Genomic DNA, 18,189 nt, shown 5'->3' with positions numbered 1-18,189 from the left:
GGCGGCGGGCGGCAGGTCGCAGGCCCAGCTGCACTGCCTTCTCTCTCGCGGCGCCTCCACGCCCCGCGCCTCCACGCCCCGCGCCTCCACGCCCCGCTGCAGACTAACGAGCTCATTACTGCCGCTCTCCCCGAGGCCCGGGTGAAGAGGCCGGAGCTGGGGTAGGAAAGGGCTCCCCTCGCCTGCCTCCTGGTCTCCTGCTAGGAGGGAGGGCTGCTATACGTGAGTCCCCTCTCCTTATCTGTAAGGGAAACTGAGGCCCAGGCAATGACGTAACTTGTTTGACGTTAAGGGTTGGTTGGCTGCAGAGGCCGGCTTCCCTTTCCCTTGATGGGAGCCCGGGTTGGACCCAGGAGGGAGGGCAGGGCTCCAGTTCTAAGGATTTGAGAGCAGAGGCCACTGTGGAGTCTCCCAGGGACGGCTGGGGTGGGGGTGGGGGGAGTAAGATGAGCTGGGGGACAGCGTGCCCAGGAGGCCGTTCCCCAGCCCTCCCTGAAGGGGAGCAGGATGGGGGGGGCAGGCACCCTTTTCTGGCCCGTGAGGGGATGGCTGCCTCCCAGAAGCAGGTCACCAAGGCTCCTTCGCAGGCCAGATGTTCCACCCATCCTGTGCGAAGGTCCCATTCACACCAGGTGTCCAGAAGTACCTTGTGACCCTCGGGTCTGTCAGGCTGACGGGGACCAGGATGTTGCTCCACCTTGTCTCACGTTGGGGCAGCAGGAGGAGGGCGGAAGGAAGGGTAGCAAGGATGTGAACTATCTATTGAAAAGACGGAGACAAGGGAGGCCCTAATCTGCGCCTGCGTCCCTGCCTGGGGGAAAGACCAGGCAGGAGATCCCAAATCACTGTTCCTAATCTGCTCCGAGCCTTGACTTGTTCCACAGCACTCAGAGGGGAGGTGTGATGGAATCTGGGCTCACCCGTCCTTGGTCCTCGGGGCCACAGCTGATGCTGGAGGGACGCCTGGCTGCTTTCTCACACCTGAATCTTTTTTAAAAAGTTCCAATTACAGTTGAAATTCAGTGTTATATACTTTTCAGGTGTGTAGCACAGCAGTTAGACATTTATATGCCTCACAAAGATGGTATTTCTAGGATCCAGTGGACACCATACATAGTTATTACAATATTTTTGCCTGTAATAATATAGTTATTACAATATTCTTACAATATTACAATATTACAATATTGTAATATACTTCTTACAATATTCCCTGTGCTGTAGTTTACATCCCTTCGACTATTTTTATTAATCCCTTTACTTTTTCACCCATCCTCCCAACCCCCTCCCACCTGGTGACCATTAATTTGTTGTCTGTATCTGTGATTTTTCTGTTCGTTTATTTTCTTTTGTTAGATTCCACACAGACGTGAAATCATCACACCTGAATCTCTTAATTCCTACTTTCCTATCTTAGGGCAGCACCCTCCCTTCCTAAAGGAGAAGCCATTACAGTGTCTGTCTGTCTCTCTCCCTCTCCCCCTCTTTGACACCCATTGGGATGGACTCAGGGTACTTCCCCACTCTCCCAGCCAGTGCTGATTCTGATTTATTCCCGGTTGGCCCCTGGTTTGTGGCTCCGTGTGGCTGTCCCCCTGTAGACTTTTGTCCAGGCATCTGCAGAGAGCAGGCCTCTTCTCAGCCCTCCTGTTTGATGATGCTTCTCCTGGGTCATCTGCCACCTGTGTACATTCATAGCCGTCCTTATCCTCTCCCCACCCCAGCTCCTGGCTTCACGCACTCTCTCACGCAGTCTGTTGTTCCAGGGGAGAGCCAGAGGTGGGTGAGGGCTTCTTGTCTTAAGGGGTTGTCATTAGAGGAAGGCAGCAAAGGCTTTCTCTTAGTGTGGTCGCGTTTCCTCTTCCCACTTTCAGCCAGTCTTGGCTGGCTTCTCCCTAACCCATCCGCCAGATGTTTCCTGAGTGTCTACTGTGTCCAGGCATTGTCCCGGGGCTGACTGTATCAACGAACAAAACACACAGCAGTCCTTGCTCTCATGAGCTCGTCCATCCTCATGCCCGTCTGACCTCATGCTTGGACAGAGCGTCTTACCTGCTTACGTGGGAAATCGGGTTGCTGGGTTGGGGGTCCTCGCACTGCCTACGTTGGGGGAGTTGGGCATTCTGGGGATAGTTAGGGGATTTTCTTTCCTAATCTGGGGCCACCACAGGGGGTAAGAGGCCAAGGCCCACCTGAGGTCTTTGTGCCCTTGGAGAGGCCTGGGCAGGAGGGAAAGGAGGGAAGACATCCCCCTGGAGAGAGGGCCTGCAGTCTGGCGCCTGTCTCTGATCCAGCCTCTGTCCTCAGGGCATCCTACTGAAGCGGAGCGGCAAGTCCCTGAACAAGGAGTGGAAGAAGAAATACGTGACGCTCTGTGACAACGGGCTGCTGACCTACCACCCCAGCCTGCACGTGAGTCCAACGGGACTGGAACAGTGGAGGGGCTGACTCTGGGACTTTAGTGAGGTCAGGTGGACTCTTGCTTGAGTTGAGAAAGGACTTCACTCTGGTGGGTTGTGAACTGCACAGACCCTAAGACCCAGGCCCAGGCTGAACACTTACACTAAGCTGAGTTGTGCCTGAGCCTGTTGGAGAGAACTCTCCCCCAGGGACTGTCACCCAGGCTGGGCTGGTGTGGGCAGTCAGGTTCTGCATCCGCCCATTCTAGTTGTCTGAAGAGCTGATTGGGCCCATTTACACAGAATTGCTCAAGTTGGGGGTGCCAACATTGCCAGCCAGGTGTCTTCAGGGAGCCACACCAGTGGGGGTGCCCTGGGCCTGGGATGCTAGAGAGCTAGAGGGCAGTGAAGCCAGGGCTGTGGAGAATGGTGAGGGGACTTGGACAGGTCCTCTTGGGAGGAGAGTGGGGTGGTATCGTTTGTGGGTAGAAAGGTCTGGAGGGTGCATGGCCTGTGGCCAGGGTGGGGGGGTTTGCAATGATTGTAGATTGTGGCTCCCCCACCCTTCCTTCTTCCCCCTCCCCTCACTGCGTGGCTCCAGCACACAGCTGTCACCAGAATCCATCTCTGTCACCACCCCACTGTGGGGCTAATGAGTTCTCCTGTGAAGCCCCTCAAGCACAGCACGTGGGCCAGCCCCACCCCCGGCCCAGACGCCCAGGGCCTGCCTCAGAGGGTCCCTTGCCTGCCTTTGACTCTGCACAAGGCATCAGGGAGGCCCCAGCCGAGGGGTGCTGGTAGCTGGTGGTGACCGGGTCCTGAGAGCACCATCCAGACAGCCCTGCTGAGAACACGTGGAAGAGGGAGAAGCAGCGAGGATCCCTTTCCAGTCCAGCCAGAGCCCAGCCTGGCATGTATTTGATTTCTCGGGCACTGGCCTTTCCCCTTGGCCTAGGGGACGGTACTAGTTAGACTTGTTTGCTCTGGACTCCTTTATTCCATAGGGTGGGAGCTGGTGCTGGGATCCCTGGCAGTTGGAGGAGGGGCCACACTCAGGTGACCTTGGATATTCAGTATGAAGGCTCCCCAGCACTGCCTCTCCCACTCTGGCCTCCTCCTCACGCTCAGACCTGGTCCCACTGCTGAGTAAGTGACACCATGAGAGGCAGCAGGGTTACCAGGAAAAGCACTGACACCCAGGCACAGGGGTCTCAGAAAGTCAAGGGGCAGCTGCGGGTGCAGAGTCTCTGGCTGAGAGGGGCCCAGGGGCTACCATGCCCAGGCTGGGGCTGAGCCCACAGGGGTGCCTCTTAGCTCCCTCCACCCCAGGCAGGATGTGCATGCTCTTGGCTTAGGTATTGTCTTGCCTACTGAGCTGGAAACTAGATTTTCTGAAGCATCCAGTTTCCCCCACTTTCGTACAGGGGTGGGGTGGGGACCGTTAGTCTTTCCCCTTTGCTTTGTTCTTACCTGTTCCTTCTGCTTTGTGCTGCCCTAGCTGGGTCCTGTGCTTGTCCCCAGGCCCTGGATTGTGGAGGAAGCGCAGGGAGAGGGGAGGGGGTCTTAGAACAGGAAGGAGAGGGTTGGGTGTGGTGCGGTGTTGGGTTTGGGTTTGGGCTGGGAAGGGAGGGGAGCGCTGTTTCTATGCTGAGGCTCAGCTGGGTTTGTTGGATCATCAAAGTCACTGGCCCGCCCGGCTGGGCGTGGCTCAGTGGTTGAGCATAGGCCTAGGGTCCAGATCGTGGTTCAATTCCCGGTCAGGGCACATGCCCGAGTTGTGGGCTCGATCCCCAGTCGGGGGCCTGCAGGAAGCAGCTGATCAATGATTCTCTCATCATTGCTGTTTCTATCTCTCTCTCCCTCTCCCTTCCGCTCTCTGAAATCAATAAAGATATATTTAAAAAAAAAAAAAAGTCACTGGGCCAGTGGCTGAGCTAAGACTTGGACCCATGACTGACTGAGCACTACCCAGATTTTTTTGCACATGCCAAGAGCACCTCCTTTCAGAGCTGGTTGAGAAAGTCGCCGGAAAGTTAACATCAGGACAAGTGTTGCCCAGTCTTACTGTCACACAGGAGGTTGGCCAGGCTGGGTGTCTGAGCTCCTCCGAGCCCCTTCCAGCAGCATGCTTGTTGAACTGTGTGTAGCTTAGTGTGTGCAGGGGCCTGGGACAGGATCGCAGGGGCTCTCAGGCCAGTCCTTGCTTTCTTGCAAGGTGAGCCTAAGAGGCAGGTGCCTGTGCTGGCCCAGCATGTCAGGTCCCACCCCAGCCAGGCCCACTCTTGCTCTCCCGGCTGCAGGACTAGGTTGAGTGGGCAGCTCCTTTGAGAGCCTGGGGTCCCCATCTGCCAGCTCTTCACTGGCTGCCCTTTGGCTCTGGGGTCAAAGCGCATGTTCTTCCTCCACACTGGATGCCAGGAGGAACTGGCACATGCAGGTGGTGACATCCTGCCCTGTAGGTGCTTTTTGTCTCATTCAGGAGACAAATCAGATTTAGAACTGTAGTAACGGCTGTGTGAAGGCCAAGCCAAGAGCCCCACGTGTGGCTAAAAGAACGGGATCTGAGTTTGCTCCTAGCAGAGGCTGCTTCCCTTGGACCACCCCTCCTTGATTTCCTTCCTTGATTGCCGCTAGACTCGTGTTCCTGGCTTACCTGCCTCCACCTCCCCCTTACCATCTTTCCCAACCTGAGCAAACTTCTTAGTTGCCAACAGTAAGCAGGCACCCTGCCTCCCTGTGAGCCGCCATGCTAGAGCGCACGCAGAAAAAGGACCCGTGGGAACTCCAGCCCTGCTTGCAGAACTCTGGGCCCAGCCAGCTGCCCTCAGGACAGCTCTTACCTGAGACCCTAGGCCAGTCAGGCTTGAGGGGCTGGATGGGTGTGCAGAGGAAGGGCTGGTGGGCAAGCCTCCGGCCTCGCGTCCGATCCTTGCCTGGCCCAAGAGAGCCCGCCACAGCCTCCCCCATTTTGCAGCCAGCGGAGCCATTCACACAATCACCTTCTGTTAATTCTATCTGCAACATCAATTAAATTGTTTGTAGAAACTAATTGAATGTGGCTTAATCACACATCTTAATAGCTTTCCACGCTCTGAACTCGTTGTTAATTCCAGTAATAAAACGAGATGAGAACGCTGGCTGGGTAATTAGCGAGGAGGCTGGGGAAGAAATTGCTGTTTGATGGTGGGTAATAAAGGCAGCCGTGGTGACCGCTCTCCTGAGCAGCCGCCACCGCCTCGCTCCCCGTTCTGCTGACGGAGGGAAACGCTGACGCTCTCCCCTGACGTTCTGTCCCTGCTGCTGCTCCTTGAGGTCCTCGCCACTCACCTCAGGGCCAGGCTCCGTCTCCTAGCGGCACGGCCCTGGAGCTGGCCTGGCACAGGGCACAGAGCAGAGAGCCCCTGCCCACAAGATCAGAGATGCCGACAGGGCCAGTTTTCGCCTCCTGCCAGGGTCCAGGTCCTTGGCCCCAAACAGAGTCCTCCGTGCAGCTTCTGGCATAGGGTCAGCATCTCCCGCCATGTCCTAGCCTGGGCATCCCAGGCTGTCATGGGGCCTGAAAATTGTTGCAGCTGCTGTGACCTCCTTGTGAACTAGAGCGGCCCAAGCCCCTCCCCAAGGAAAGGGCCTGCAGCTGTGGCTTCGGCCCAGCCCACTGCTGACAGTTGTCTGGAGCAGTGGATCCAAGATGTGGTTGTGTGCAGGGACCTGGGATGAGTACGCACAGGGACTCGAGATCAGTATGTGCAGAAGCCGAGTCAGTGGGATGTTGGGCTAGGAGTAGGGAGGGCCAAGACAGTGAAGTCACACACTGGGCGCTGTGCTGAAGCAGGACCAGTGGGCCCGCAGTGACTGGGTAGGATGGGCTGACTGCTGGAGGAGACAGAGAGAGTGGGCAAAGGGACTCCTGGGTTCCTTTCCTTCCCAGCCACTGTGGTGAGGCTCAGTGCTGGGGACAGAGGTCTGGCAGCACTCAGCAGCCCGGTTCCAGGGTGTCAAAGGGTGTTCCCGTGGGCAAAGACTGCTCAATGATGTCTCAGTGACACCATTCAGTGGTTCTGAGACATGAAGCAGTATGTGCCTGAGACCAGGCACTGGGCACCATCCCTCAAAGAGAACTTGGTGGTGGCAGGAGGGCCCAATGCTAGGGAAGGGAGCCCCTCCTTCCACACGCACTTCTGGAGGCTGCTTCCTCCTGGCTGGCCAGGCCCCTCCTGTCCTTCTGAAGGGCCATCTGCCTCTGAGGGTGTCAGAGCTGCTTGGAGAATAAAAGATAACCCCAGGCCCAGCCAGGCCTCCCCAGGGTCCTCCTACTGGTCCCCATCCTGGAGTGACTTCCAGCCCAATGACAGAAAGGCAGGAGGAAGACTGATGTTGGGTGCTGTTTCCTTGTTCTTGCTCCTGTTCCTAACTGGTGACTCCCATGTTCTCTTGGCTCCTTGGGGCCAGGTGACCCCTTTCCACTTGATGTCCTCTCTCTTGGTCATCCCAGAGTGATGGCAGCCCCTGCTTCCCAGAGGCAGCACCTCTGTCTGCTTTTTTAAAGCAGAGGGCACTGTCGCTTGTCCCTGAAGCTGAAAGATGAGAAGGTCAGAGAATGCCTTGGTGACATGAAGTCTGATGCTCCAAAGTGGGTACAGACAGGAGCTCTAGGCCTGCGAAGACTGCATCTGAGATGGCACTATGCTGCTCACGGATGCTTTCTGGGTGCAAAATGTCCCAGAGGTGCTCCTGAGGGAAGAGGATTGATTCCGAGTCTAATCACTGGGATTCTGTGCACCTGGCTTCTGCTCTCAGGGACACCCAGTGGGGAGGCCTGTGGGGGGAGACAGGAGTCTGCCATCTGGAGGAGAGACCAGAGTAGTGGGAAAAGCTGGGCCCAGGGGCAGGGCTGTGCTCTGCAGCCCCTTATGGCCAGTCCCCAGTGGAGCGCCCAGGCAGAGGGGGCAACAGGCAGGGATGGTGGGGTCAAAGCACCAAGCAGCTCCCACTCTGGGTCCCCCGGGTGCTGACTGGAAGGCAGAGTGGAAGGAAGTTGCCTTCAGTGCACAGCCTTGGGATCGGAAAAGCCTGGGCTTAAATCTGGCTCCACCGCCTTCTGTTTGTGTGACTTTGGGGCGGATTAACCTTTATAAGCCTCAGTTTCCTCATCTGTAGAGTGGGTGGTGTGAAGGTTACATGAGGGGATGTGTGTAATATAGATACACAGCTACGGTACAGTGACTACCTGGCCCCCGAATGGGAAGGGATGTGATGATAATGGCATTACTGCTGGTGGACAGGATTCCACTGGTACCTGTGACACTATGGGCCTGTCTTGTAATTCCTAAGAACAGCACAAAGAAGCAAAGGCTTCAACAGATACTGTTGTTAGGCGCTGTTCTAAGGACTGGGCCCTGTTCTAGCTGTACAGGTTCTCCATGCCTCAGGTGGTGGGTGAGCTTCTGAGAACAGGGCTGAAGTTCTTGGTGACCGGCCCCCCCAGAGCCTGGGAACCCAGCTGTCCGCATCCCATGGAGTCTTAGTTCCTCTCGACCACATGGGCCCTCTCCCCCTAAATTGCATCTAGGCCCAGCACTTGGCCTCCTTTGCTTTGCCTCCTGAGCCATCTTCCCTAAAGGAGGCCTGAGCCCCAGCTCCTGGCTCCAGACCCTTCTCTCTCCCCTGACTCTTTCCTGCTCCTGGCTGAGTCCCCTGAGCTGCACGTGGTCAGCGTGTAGGTGTAGGTATCGTCCAGATTTGGGGATATTCTGTGGTACTCACAATCCTGCTCTTTAAACGTGAGCTTTCCCTCCCTACACCACCTAACTAATCATCTGTCTTACCCACCTGGCCCTTAGGATTACATGCAGAACATCCACGGCAAGGAGATTGACCTGCTGCGAACAACAGTGAAAGTGCCAGGGAAGCGCCTGCCCCGAGCCACGCCAGCCACAGCCCCAGGCACCAGCCCCCGGGCCAACGGGCTGGCCTTGGATCGGAGTAACACACAGCTGGGCGGGGGCACAGGTGAGGTGGCTGCTGAGGTTGGGGGTATGAGGCATGTGGAGAGCATTGCCTCCTTTTCTGGAAGAGTGGGGAGTTCTATGACGGTCCCTGGGGAAGGCGTTCAGGGGCTTTGCTCTTTAGCTGAGTCCTGTAGACTCCAAACGTGGTTGCCACCCCACATGGTGCTTCAGGGGCAGCTCAGCCAAAGGCACTGGTCAGAATGCTGCCCCTGTGGAGTTGGAGGTGGCAGCTGATGTGGTCCCGCAGATGATGTAGAGGTCAGAATGGGGCCAGACAGCCTCATGCTGACTGGTGGCTTCAGTGGTCCCAGGATCACCTCTCAAGGCAGGTGATGGTGGGGCCAGGACCTTGGGTATGCGTGGGCAGCATCTCAGCCCAGCTTGCTATATGGGGATGGAGGGGGCTAGAAGGGGACAGAACTTTTGCCTGGGGCACACCTGGCAGATGTCTTCAGTCTGCTGTGAGAGGTGGGTCTTTGCTCAGAAAGGATCGAGTGCAGAGAGAAGAAGCTGGAGGCCCAGCAGACTGTGCTATGTGGCCAACAGCCTGGAAAGAAGAGCTAGAGCCTGAGAGAGTCTGAGCTTGAGGCAGGGCAGTGCTTCCTTGGCCAATTCCCTTTCTAGGTGATACTGTGGGTTTAGGTAAAGATGCTGTGTTCCTCCCTAGGCCTCTCTGGCCCTAAGCCACATTTCTCTTTGGAGGGTTGTCCCTCCCATGCCCAGTCCTCTCACTCCAGATCTGCTTTGGCTCTGGACTTTTCCTCAAGGCCTCATATCCCTGGTGGTGTTCTAGATAATTGGATCTCGTTTTCCCTTGGCCCAGAAGTAGCTGCTCAATACACTGACCTGCCCTCCCAGGTGCTGCCACTGGGTCCCTGCCCCAGGGTTAGCTCTTAGGATGGGTGTGCTGCCTTTCCCACAGATGCAGGGTGTTTCTGCTTGTCACAGTAGGCATTCAGTGGACAGGGGGCTAGAATGCCTAGAATGGATGGGACAGACCCTGAAGAACTGCTCCACTCAAAATGTTGATAGGCCCTGCACTGAGAAACTCGGGGATTAAGGACGGTAGGTGGGACGATGGCGTCCTGAGTGTGCTCCTCGTTTGAGGCAAGGGCTCTGAGCACTGAGCACCTGCCCTGGGGCTTGTGTTCAGCCCAGAGGCACTGGGAGAGGTGTGTGGGGGGGGCACCGACATCCGCCAACTGAGGTGAGCCATGTGCAGGAAGTCTATGTCAGGCCCCATTTCCCAACTCTGTGAAGTTGAGATCATCATTCCCATTTTATGGATGAGGAAACAAGGGCTCAGAGAGGTTAAGTAACTTGTCTCTAAAATCCCATAGTAAGTGGTTTGAACCTGTGCTCCTGCCTTGAAAAACTGTATTCTGTCCTCTCCCACCCTGAGCTGAGAAAAAAAGCCCTTGAGTTGTGTGGAGGGAGCCCTAGTGGACGAGGGAAGGAAGGAAGCTAAGGCAAGAAAGACAACCACCCATCATGGTGGGGTGCCTCCTGCGTGGGGCGTGGGGCGGGGCGTGCATTAGGGAAGGGTCTGGCTCAATGGCAAAGATGGGAGGCCATGTGCAGCCCCCAGTACTGTGCCTGGAGGGTGGGTCAGGGCTGCTGGGAAACCCCTGGCATGTAGAGAAAGGGCTAGAGGTCAGCCAGGGCCCCGAGAGCTCTCCTAGAGCTGCTTGGGGACAGTGAGTGTCAGCCTCTGGTCTGGCTCAGGGTTTCCCAAGTCATACTGGAGAAGGAAATATAAATGCCCCAAAGGGGAACCTTTCCTTGAAGGCAGGTAGCAAGAGAAGCTGGGCTGTTAACCCAAAGGGAGGGAAACATTAAGACCCTCTGTCCAGTCACATTCCTGGGCCCTGATAACTTCACATGGGGAGCAGAAGTGACGCATCGAGGAGGGAGGCGCAGCATCACACTAACCCGCATCATTACCAACGCCTACAGACCTTCACCAGCATCCCCAGAACACATGGACCAGCATTTACCCAGGCCCGAGTCCCGTCTCTGCACGCTGACACCGACCTCATGCACACTCACACATGTCTCCCGCTCACCGGGCGATGTTAACATCTCATTATCTTTGTTACTGTAATTACATTATCCGCTGCTTTATGCAGAATTATCCTCCGAGGACTAATTGATGGCTCCATGTTTAATTCATTAATCATTAGCATCAAATTCGACAATTACAGTGCACACTGATTGTGGGATTGCAGGCGTAATGAGGGGAGAATTAACAAAGAAAAGGGAGAGTACTTTTTCCTCCCTGGGGTTCTGGGTTAGGGGCTTGGGGAGGAAGGTGGGCCTGTGATCTTTGGGTGGGGCTAGCAAGGAGGGAATAAGATTTGGAACCCAGGAGGGGATGGAAGCAGGAGGGGTGAGAAGCAAGGTGTCTGAAAAGTTAGGAACTGAACTGCTCCCCTGGAAGGTTTCCTGACCCTGAGAAAGGCTGATTGCAGGGACCTGAAGCCAGAGCAGGAGGGGAGCAAGATTCTGAAGAGGAAGGTCAGTTTGTTGCCTTGAGGGGACTGGAAACAGGATAGACTGGCTGCAGCCTCAGCACCACATGTGTATTAATAAGCACCTACTGTGTGCCTGGTTCTGCCTTGGGTGTTATGACAAATACAAGAGAAACACAAAACTTGCCCTCCTTTCAATATCATACTGTCTCCAGAGGATTAGGGATGTCTGGCCGGCCTGTTCCTTTTCCTTCTAGTGGCTTCAGCTCAGAGCTTCCCATCTCTAGGCTTCCAGAAACTCAACCTGTGTGTTCACAGGGCTGGTTTGAGGTCTTGTGTTTGCTGCTTGCTCTCTCCAGCTTTATCCAGCTTGCAGGCCCATCTCTGCTTCCTTACTAACCTCCAACGTCTAGCTAGGTCCTCTGCTTCTGGTCAGACACCTCAAGTGTAGCCTACTCATCCTGAGACCTTCCACGGCCATTGCCTTCTGGCCTCTATCCCAACTTGTCTTAAGTGGACTGAGGTGAGGGGACAACAGTGTAGGCCCTTTAAGTGTTACGGGCTCTGAGGTCCCGTGGCTGTTCGCACAGTCTCTCCACTAGTGACTCAGTGTCTGGGGAGAAGGCAGGGAATTCTAAGGGCACTCATGGCCCTGCCTGCCCGGCCTTGGCACTTCTGGAGCCTTTAGTTCCCCTTGGCTCTGCTTTTCTTCCCTGATGGGAAACGAAAGATTAATTTTCTCCAGCCCAACAGGATAATTACTAATACTAATTAGACATAATTACTTGAATTTGATACACTTATTTCTCGTCAGAATGGCAGCAAAGCTGAGGCAAAGCAAATGACATATGTGGACTAGAATGTAAGGTGCAGGGCCCTGACCAGGAGAGAGGGGGCTGGGGATAATGGCCAGATGAGGGGCTCTGCAGTGATGGGGGTGTCAGTACCACTCCCCCACACTTTTAGGTCCCAGGGAGGGGACAGAGGTGTGCACTTTCTTGTGCATGGAGAGAGGAGGGGTGTGAAGTTGGACTGGCTGCTTTCTAAGGCATGGAGGGCTCTGGTTCTCCAATAAGCCTGGCCCTGTACCCATGACCCTCTAATTTCTGCTCACCCTCCTGTTGGAATTTCTCAAGCTGTGCCCACAACCCTGTTTCTAGGAAAGCATATGTGCACCCCTCCCCTGACCTCCCCTCCCAGTCTGACCCTTCCCCCCCTCAGGTGCCCCCCACTTGGCCAGCAGTCCAGCCTGGGCTGGCCCGCGCCCTGAGGGGCTGTACCAGCGTTCCTGCTCCGTTTCCAGCGCGGACCAGTGGAGTGAGGCCGCTGCCCTGCCCCCAGGTATGCAGGACCCGGCCAAGGGACAGGAAAGCAGCATGCAGTGTTTTTGGCTTGGGTGACTAATTGGATGGTGCCCAGGCAAGGGGGAGGAGCCCTCACGGGCTGTCGCAGGGGCTCTAACCCTTCTCCAGCCTCCCTATGAGCTTCCTACCCCCAGGTAGAGACCTTCCCTCTACAGCTTCTCTGCCGGCTGGCCTAGCGGCTGTCCCCAGGCGGCGCTGGTGGCAGCTCCACATCCCCATCAGCCCCCTGCGCAGCCAGCTCATCAGCCTCACTGCGGGGGGGACAAGGAAGCAGGGCTGAGTAGGGAGGTCGTAGGCTGGGGGCTTTAAACACGTTCTGAAGGCGGCAACTCGCCTGCAGGGAGAGGGGGTCCCTGTAGACAGGATCCAGGGAGTTGTTGGGAAAGGTGGTGTCCCCACCCCTGCCCTCTCCTCAGACAGGTTGAGGCCCAATCCTACCTAAAACCACCGGCTTCTTTCCCTTCTCATCTCTCTCTTTCCTTGGCTCTTCATTTTTTCCCCTCTGTCCATTTTTATACCTTGCTTGCATCTCAACACACACACACTCCCTCCCTCCCCCCCTCCCTCCCTCCCTCTGCCCTTTCTCTCCTTACTCTCACCTGTATCCTAACCCTTTGGGCACAGATCCTGGGAGCAGTTCTGAAGGCTAAAAGGAAAATGGGTACAGCTCTGCCCTCCTTTCCTAAGTGAAGGTGTAAGGAGGAGGAGACCCCAGGGTACCAGGAGGTGGGTGACAACCCAGGCAAACTTTCTTTCCCACTGCCCCCCACACTGGGCAGTTATGCCCCTGCCCATTAACCCTACTTGCCTCCCAAAGGCCTTTCATAGGGTTTCCCAGCCCAGGCTACCTATCCAGAAGTGCTGTGCCCCCAGCCTGAGCTCTGACCCAGGAAGGCACTGGGTGCTCACAGCACAGGGAATCTGTCCAGCTCCTGACCTAAGTTCAAGCCCCCTGGGGGAGTGAGTGTGCAGGGCCTGAGAAGGAAAGCTAGGGCCCTTCCTGGGTCACTGTCCCCAAGGCCTGTTCTGGCCTTGATGGGGCCCCTCTGTTGAGTCTGGAAGGAGGAAGGCAGGGTGGGAGGGAGCATGTCTGCCTCTAATGAAGTTTGACATTTAGTGGTGAGCGCCGGGCGGGGTGTGGGAGACGGGAGCTTGATTAGCGCGCTCTAATTGACAGTAATTAGGCAGCTCCCTGATTGTTTCTAATTCTGCTATTAATTGTGAGGAGCGGGGAGTGTGATTGAGGATAAATTTGGTGCGGAGCTTCTGGGGCTTCAGCTCCCTGTGAGTTCCCTGGGCCGCCTTCCACCCCTCCAGGCTGCAGAAGCCAGCATTTCCACCTCGCTTTTATTCTGCTCTGCCTGACTTTCCTACACTCTCCTGTCCCCAGCCTTCTCCACTGAGGCTGGCAAGGCTTTGGGACTGGAACTGGGACTGGCTGGGCAGGTGCTCTCCCAGGGTGGTCCAGCTATACTTCAGGGTGGCTCTCCTAGGGGCACTAGGCAGGACTTATGCTCTGCCCCCACCCTCCCCTCTGCCCACACTTCTCCAACTCTCCCCTCCCCAGCCAGTGGCCCAGCTGAGGTGCTCAGTTCCAGCCCCAAGCTGGAGCCTCCCCCATCTCCCCACTCCAACCGGAAGAAGCACCGGAGGAAAAAGAGCACCGGGACCCCCCGACCAGATGGCCCCAGCAGTGCTGCCGAAGGTTAGGGGGACCCAGAGGGAAACCGGGGCATAGGAGGTGGGCAGTGGTACTTGGGGATAGTACCCTAAAAGTATTAGGTGAAGCACTTTTAATAATTGCCAGTAAAAGTAATTCCACAGCTTCTTTGGTAATGTAGACCTGATGTCTTAGAAGAGCTCTTTCTTTTGCCTAACTTAAACCCTTTCTGTGAAAGTGTGGAGCTTGCTTCTCTTATTCTTATGGAAGGTAAAAGACCACAGGTGGCTACTCCAATAGCTCTTCCAAGACTTGCGGAAAAGGAGGACCTATGTTTTCTGTGTCTCTTGTATCACCCATTGAGTTTAATGAATGCTGGGCACATATTAGGTGCTTAATACGTGTGTACAGATGGGCTGAGTCTCTCCTCAGTCAGCTGCCAGCTCAGGGATTCCAGCTCCTCATTTTCCCGTAGGCCCTCTCACATAATCCTCTGTCCATTGTAGTGCCTCTTCTCTGGTTTTCCCTAAAGTATCTTCAGATTGTTCCTCTGTTCAGTGGTTGGAGCCTCTCTCTGACATTGACACCTTGTTTGTCATTTCTGTTCTGATTGTCAAAATTAGGTGCGTGGGTAGGTGGGCGGAGACTACCTCCATGGGAAAGAGGCACTTTTCCCAGCCACCCTGTGACATGGTGATGCTTAGTGTTGGTGGCACCTGGTCACCTGTCCCAGGGAACTGAGCCCCAAATGATGGCAATGATGTAATTCAAAGGCTGTGTTGAAAGGAAGGTGAGGTGGAATTGTGAGTGTAGGAAGAGAAAAGGTGCCAGTTTTCTTTTTCTAGGAAGGCCGTTCCGTTAGGGGTGCCCTTAGAGCAGGAGTCCAGCAGGAGGACTTCCAGGGGATGTTAGTGTCATTGAGGTGAGAGGCTGCCCTGGACAGAACACGTGGTTCAGGCCTTTGCCATGGGCTCAGCCTTGGGCCTCCAACAGGTACCTGAGCTGTCTCTCCAGCGCCCTTGAGACATTTACACTGCTTGTTAGGAACTGTTCACCCATGGGGCAGTGACCATTGGGAATGAGATTCATGGGGCTGTCTTCTGGGGGAGCAGAACTTGGAACAGCTGGACCATGTTGCTTGGGGTCACAGTCCAATCACTACAGATGTCCTCAGGTCCCTATCTACTCACACATTCTAGTTTGTGGAGAAAACCTCTCCTTTCCCCATCCACTTGCCCTTCCTGCCTGTCTATGCCAGGATAGTGGGGGAGGGGCCCAGCTCCCAGGAGCCCCACGCTGACGCCGTCAGGAATATTGGGTTTAATGAGCTGCAAAATGAGGCGGCTGCAGCTGACATGTACGGATGGTGCCCACACCCGCCTCCCCCACCCTCTCCCAGCATTGCCTCCTAGCACCCCAGCACATTCTTCTCCAGATACTCAGCTCTTCTTGCTCCAGGAAGCACCCTCTGATTTCTAGACCCATTGCTGGCAGTGCCAGCAATGCTGAAACTTTGTGCCCCCATCTCTTTTAACCCAGGCTCCACAGGTGGTTGGGAATGGAGAGTTGAGGCTCCACACTACTATTTGCAAGTTTACTCCCTCTCCCCTTGCAAGTTACCCTGGAGAATGTGGTCCTGGAGGCTGGGGTGAGGGAAGGATGGGTGCCAGGAAGGCAGAGGGTGAGTGGAGTTGGCAGTGACATGTCTCTGGGTACGCCTGCTATGATGGTGGTAAATGCTCCATCCCCCACAGAGGCGGAGGAGTCCTTTGAATTTGTGGTGGTGTCCCTCACTGGGCAGACGTGGCACTTTGAGGCCTCGACAGCAGAGGAGCGGGAGCTGTGGGTACAAAGCGTGCAGGCCCAGATCCTCGCCAGCCTGCAGGGCTGCCGCAGCGCCAAGGACAAGGTTGGCATGGAGGCCCGAGTGGGGTGGGACCCAAAGGTGGCTTCATGACTGACCAGCCACGCCTTGTCTCTCCCACTGTGGCAGACTCGACTAGGGAACCAGAATACAGCTCTGGCTGTGCAGGCTGTCCGAACCGTTCGAGGCAACAGCTTCTGTATTGACTGTGACGCCCCCAGTAAGTGGCAGGGCCGGGTTTGACAGATCTAGGCTTGGGGGTGGCTTAGAGAAAGTTCCACAAGCTTCATAGAGAAAGCTTGACAAGAGGTTTCCAGTAGGCCCAGGAGGAGGGCAGGGAGGAGGAGGGCTCTGCTGGTGGTCTCACTGGTTGCCTGTGGGCTTCACTGTGCTGCTTCTCCTTACCTAGATCCGGACTGGGCCAGCCTGAACCTGGGCGCCCTGATGTGTATTGAGTGCTCAGGGACCCACCGACATCTCGGGGCTCATTTGTCCCGGGTCCGTTCTCTTGACCTTGATGACTGGCCACCAGAGCTGCTAGCTGTCATGACTGCCATGGGCAATGCCCTGGCCAATAGCGTCTGGGAGGGGGCCCTGGATGGCTATGCAAAGCCAGGGCCTGACGCCTGCAGGTGAGTGGATGGGACCTGGAACCTGGCCAGGAAGGGAGGGGACATCAGTGTTCCTGTATGGGGAAGATTGGGGATGGTGCCAAGTGGCTGCAACAGTGATAGAAGGGTTAATACTGGCCGTTGCTGTGCTTGGCAGTTGCCCCTTGAGGTTCCCTTCTCCGCTCCCTGCCTGTCACTCAGGCGCCTCACAACAACAGGCCCTTTCTGAGTCGTTATCAGCAGGTCAGGGGGCCAGCAGGAGGCGCATGCGCAGGGCCCTATCTGTTCTGTGGTGTGAAGGCCCTAGCCTGAGCTTTGAGATGGGGAGAATGGGTGGTAGATAGGGTAGTGGTGGGCCCCCAGCACAGTCTCCCATCCCCTTTGTTCTAGTAGGGCCAGATAAGCTGCCACACGAGCCTGCCTGGAATCTTCCTGCCCCCTACATCCCTGCCGCCCTAAGGGCCTCCTTTTCAGCTTCTTCCCCACCCTTTGCATTGCCCGCTACCCCTCTATGCCCTCGATCTCCTCGATCTCTTAGACTTCTCTTTTCTCTGCCCTGACACTTTCTCCCACTGTTTCCTTATTCTCCTTTATGGTGTTTGTGTCATTTCCTGACTACCCTCTCTGGCCCCACTCTTCCTCGCTCATGCCTCGATGGACCTGTGCTTTTAGAGAGGAGAAGGAGCGCTGGATACGAGCCAAGTACGAACAGAAGCTCTTTCTGGCCCCACTGCCGAGCTCGGATGTGCCACTGGGGCAGCAGCTGCTCCGGGCCGTGGTGGAGGACGACCTGCGGTTGTTGGTGATGCTTCTGGCACACGGGTCCAAGGAGGAGGTGAACGAGACCTACGGGGATGGGGATGGGCGGACGGCTCTGCATCTCTCCAGTGCCATGGCCAACGTCGTCTTCACACAGCTGCTAATCTGGGTGAGTCCTGGGTTCCCTCCTTGCTTTCCCAGCTCCACCCTTGCGGGCTCTTCTGACCTGCCCTGACATCCTTTTTACCCCAGCCCTTTGAAAGCCTCCTTTTCCTCCCCAAGAACCTATCTTTCCTGCCACCTCATGCCAACTGTGAAAATATGCTTTCTTCTGCAGTACGGGGTGGACGTTAGGAGCCGGGACGCCCGGGGCCTGACTCCACTGGCCTATGCTCGCCGGGCTGGCAGCCAGGAGTGTGCAGACATTTTGATCCAGCATGGCTGCCCTGGGGAGGGCTGTGGCTTAACACCTACCCCCAACAGAGAGCCTACCAATGGCACCAACGCCTCTGCTGAGTTACACCGAAGTCCTAGCCTCCTATAAGGCCCAGAAAGAGGGCAGAGGGGCCAGAAGGACTCTATACCCTGGGGACCCTCCTCCCTACAGGCACTGGGGGAAACAAAGACACAGAGACTGAAAAGTGGGGACATGCAGAAAGGAAGGAGAGGAAAACAGGAAGAGTCGAAGAGGAGAAGAGCTAAATGGGGGAGAATGGTCGGAGGAAGACGTCTGGGATTTGAGCTGCCACAGAGAGGGAGTGGAGGTATTTAGCCTTCTGCCCTATCGTGCCATTGAGAAGGGACAGGACCCTTTGGAGGTACCTGTGAGGAGAGGGGAGCAGGACCTCTCCCTCCTCCAGATTCCTACCCTCTAGTGCCAGCCCCCTGTGAACTATCCCAAAGTGGAGCCTAGATAGAGCACAGGTTGGGGGTGTTGGATAAAGACAAGGGGGGGTAATCTGTGAGTCCCATGTAAATTTGTACATTGAAATATTTATGTTTGTGTACATATTTGGTGTGTGTATGATGAGCCAATAAACCAGACTGTGTGTG

The 18,189-nt window shown here is 55.9% G+C and overlaps 1 protein-coding gene across 5 annotated transcripts in view; it reads left to right on the top strand.

Moving 5' to 3' along the window:
- AGAP3 (ArfGAP with GTPase domain, ankyrin repeat and PH domain 3) overlaps positions 1-18,189 on the top strand; it is a gene marked incomplete at its 5' end in the record, with an annotated part of 52,696 nt that extends 34,507 nt beyond the window's left edge. For 3 of the 5 annotated variants that reach the window (XR_013999565.1, XM_081147469.1, XM_081147468.1), the window contains 7 exons: positions 2,308-2,412; positions 8,240-8,408; positions 15,657-15,811; positions 15,896-15,986; positions 16,176-16,398; positions 17,050-17,305; positions 17,474-18,189. Coding sequence is in view for 4 of the 5 variants with exons in the window: in XM_081147469.1 (XP_081003595.1) it covers positions 2,308-2,412; positions 8,240-8,408; positions 15,657-15,811; positions 15,896-15,986; positions 16,176-16,398; positions 17,050-17,305; positions 17,474-17,680 (1,206 nt within the window). Of the gene's footprint in view, positions 1-2,307; positions 2,413-8,239; positions 8,409-12,099; positions 12,220-13,809; positions 13,948-15,656; positions 15,812-15,895; positions 15,987-16,175; positions 16,399-17,049; positions 17,306-17,473 lie in introns of all 5 variants that reach the window. The other 2 variants (XM_081147467.1, XM_081147466.1) reach the window with 1 other exon arrangement.

This window comes from Miniopterus schreibersii, assembly GCF_964146895.1.
Source record: "Miniopterus schreibersii genome assembly, chromosome: 9".
NCBI classification, from domain to species: domain Eukaryota; kingdom Metazoa; phylum Chordata; class Mammalia; order Chiroptera; family Miniopteridae; genus Miniopterus; species Miniopterus schreibersii.
The sequence above is the reverse complement of the archived record's forward strand: the minus strand, read 5'-3'. Positions and strand labels throughout refer to the sequence as shown.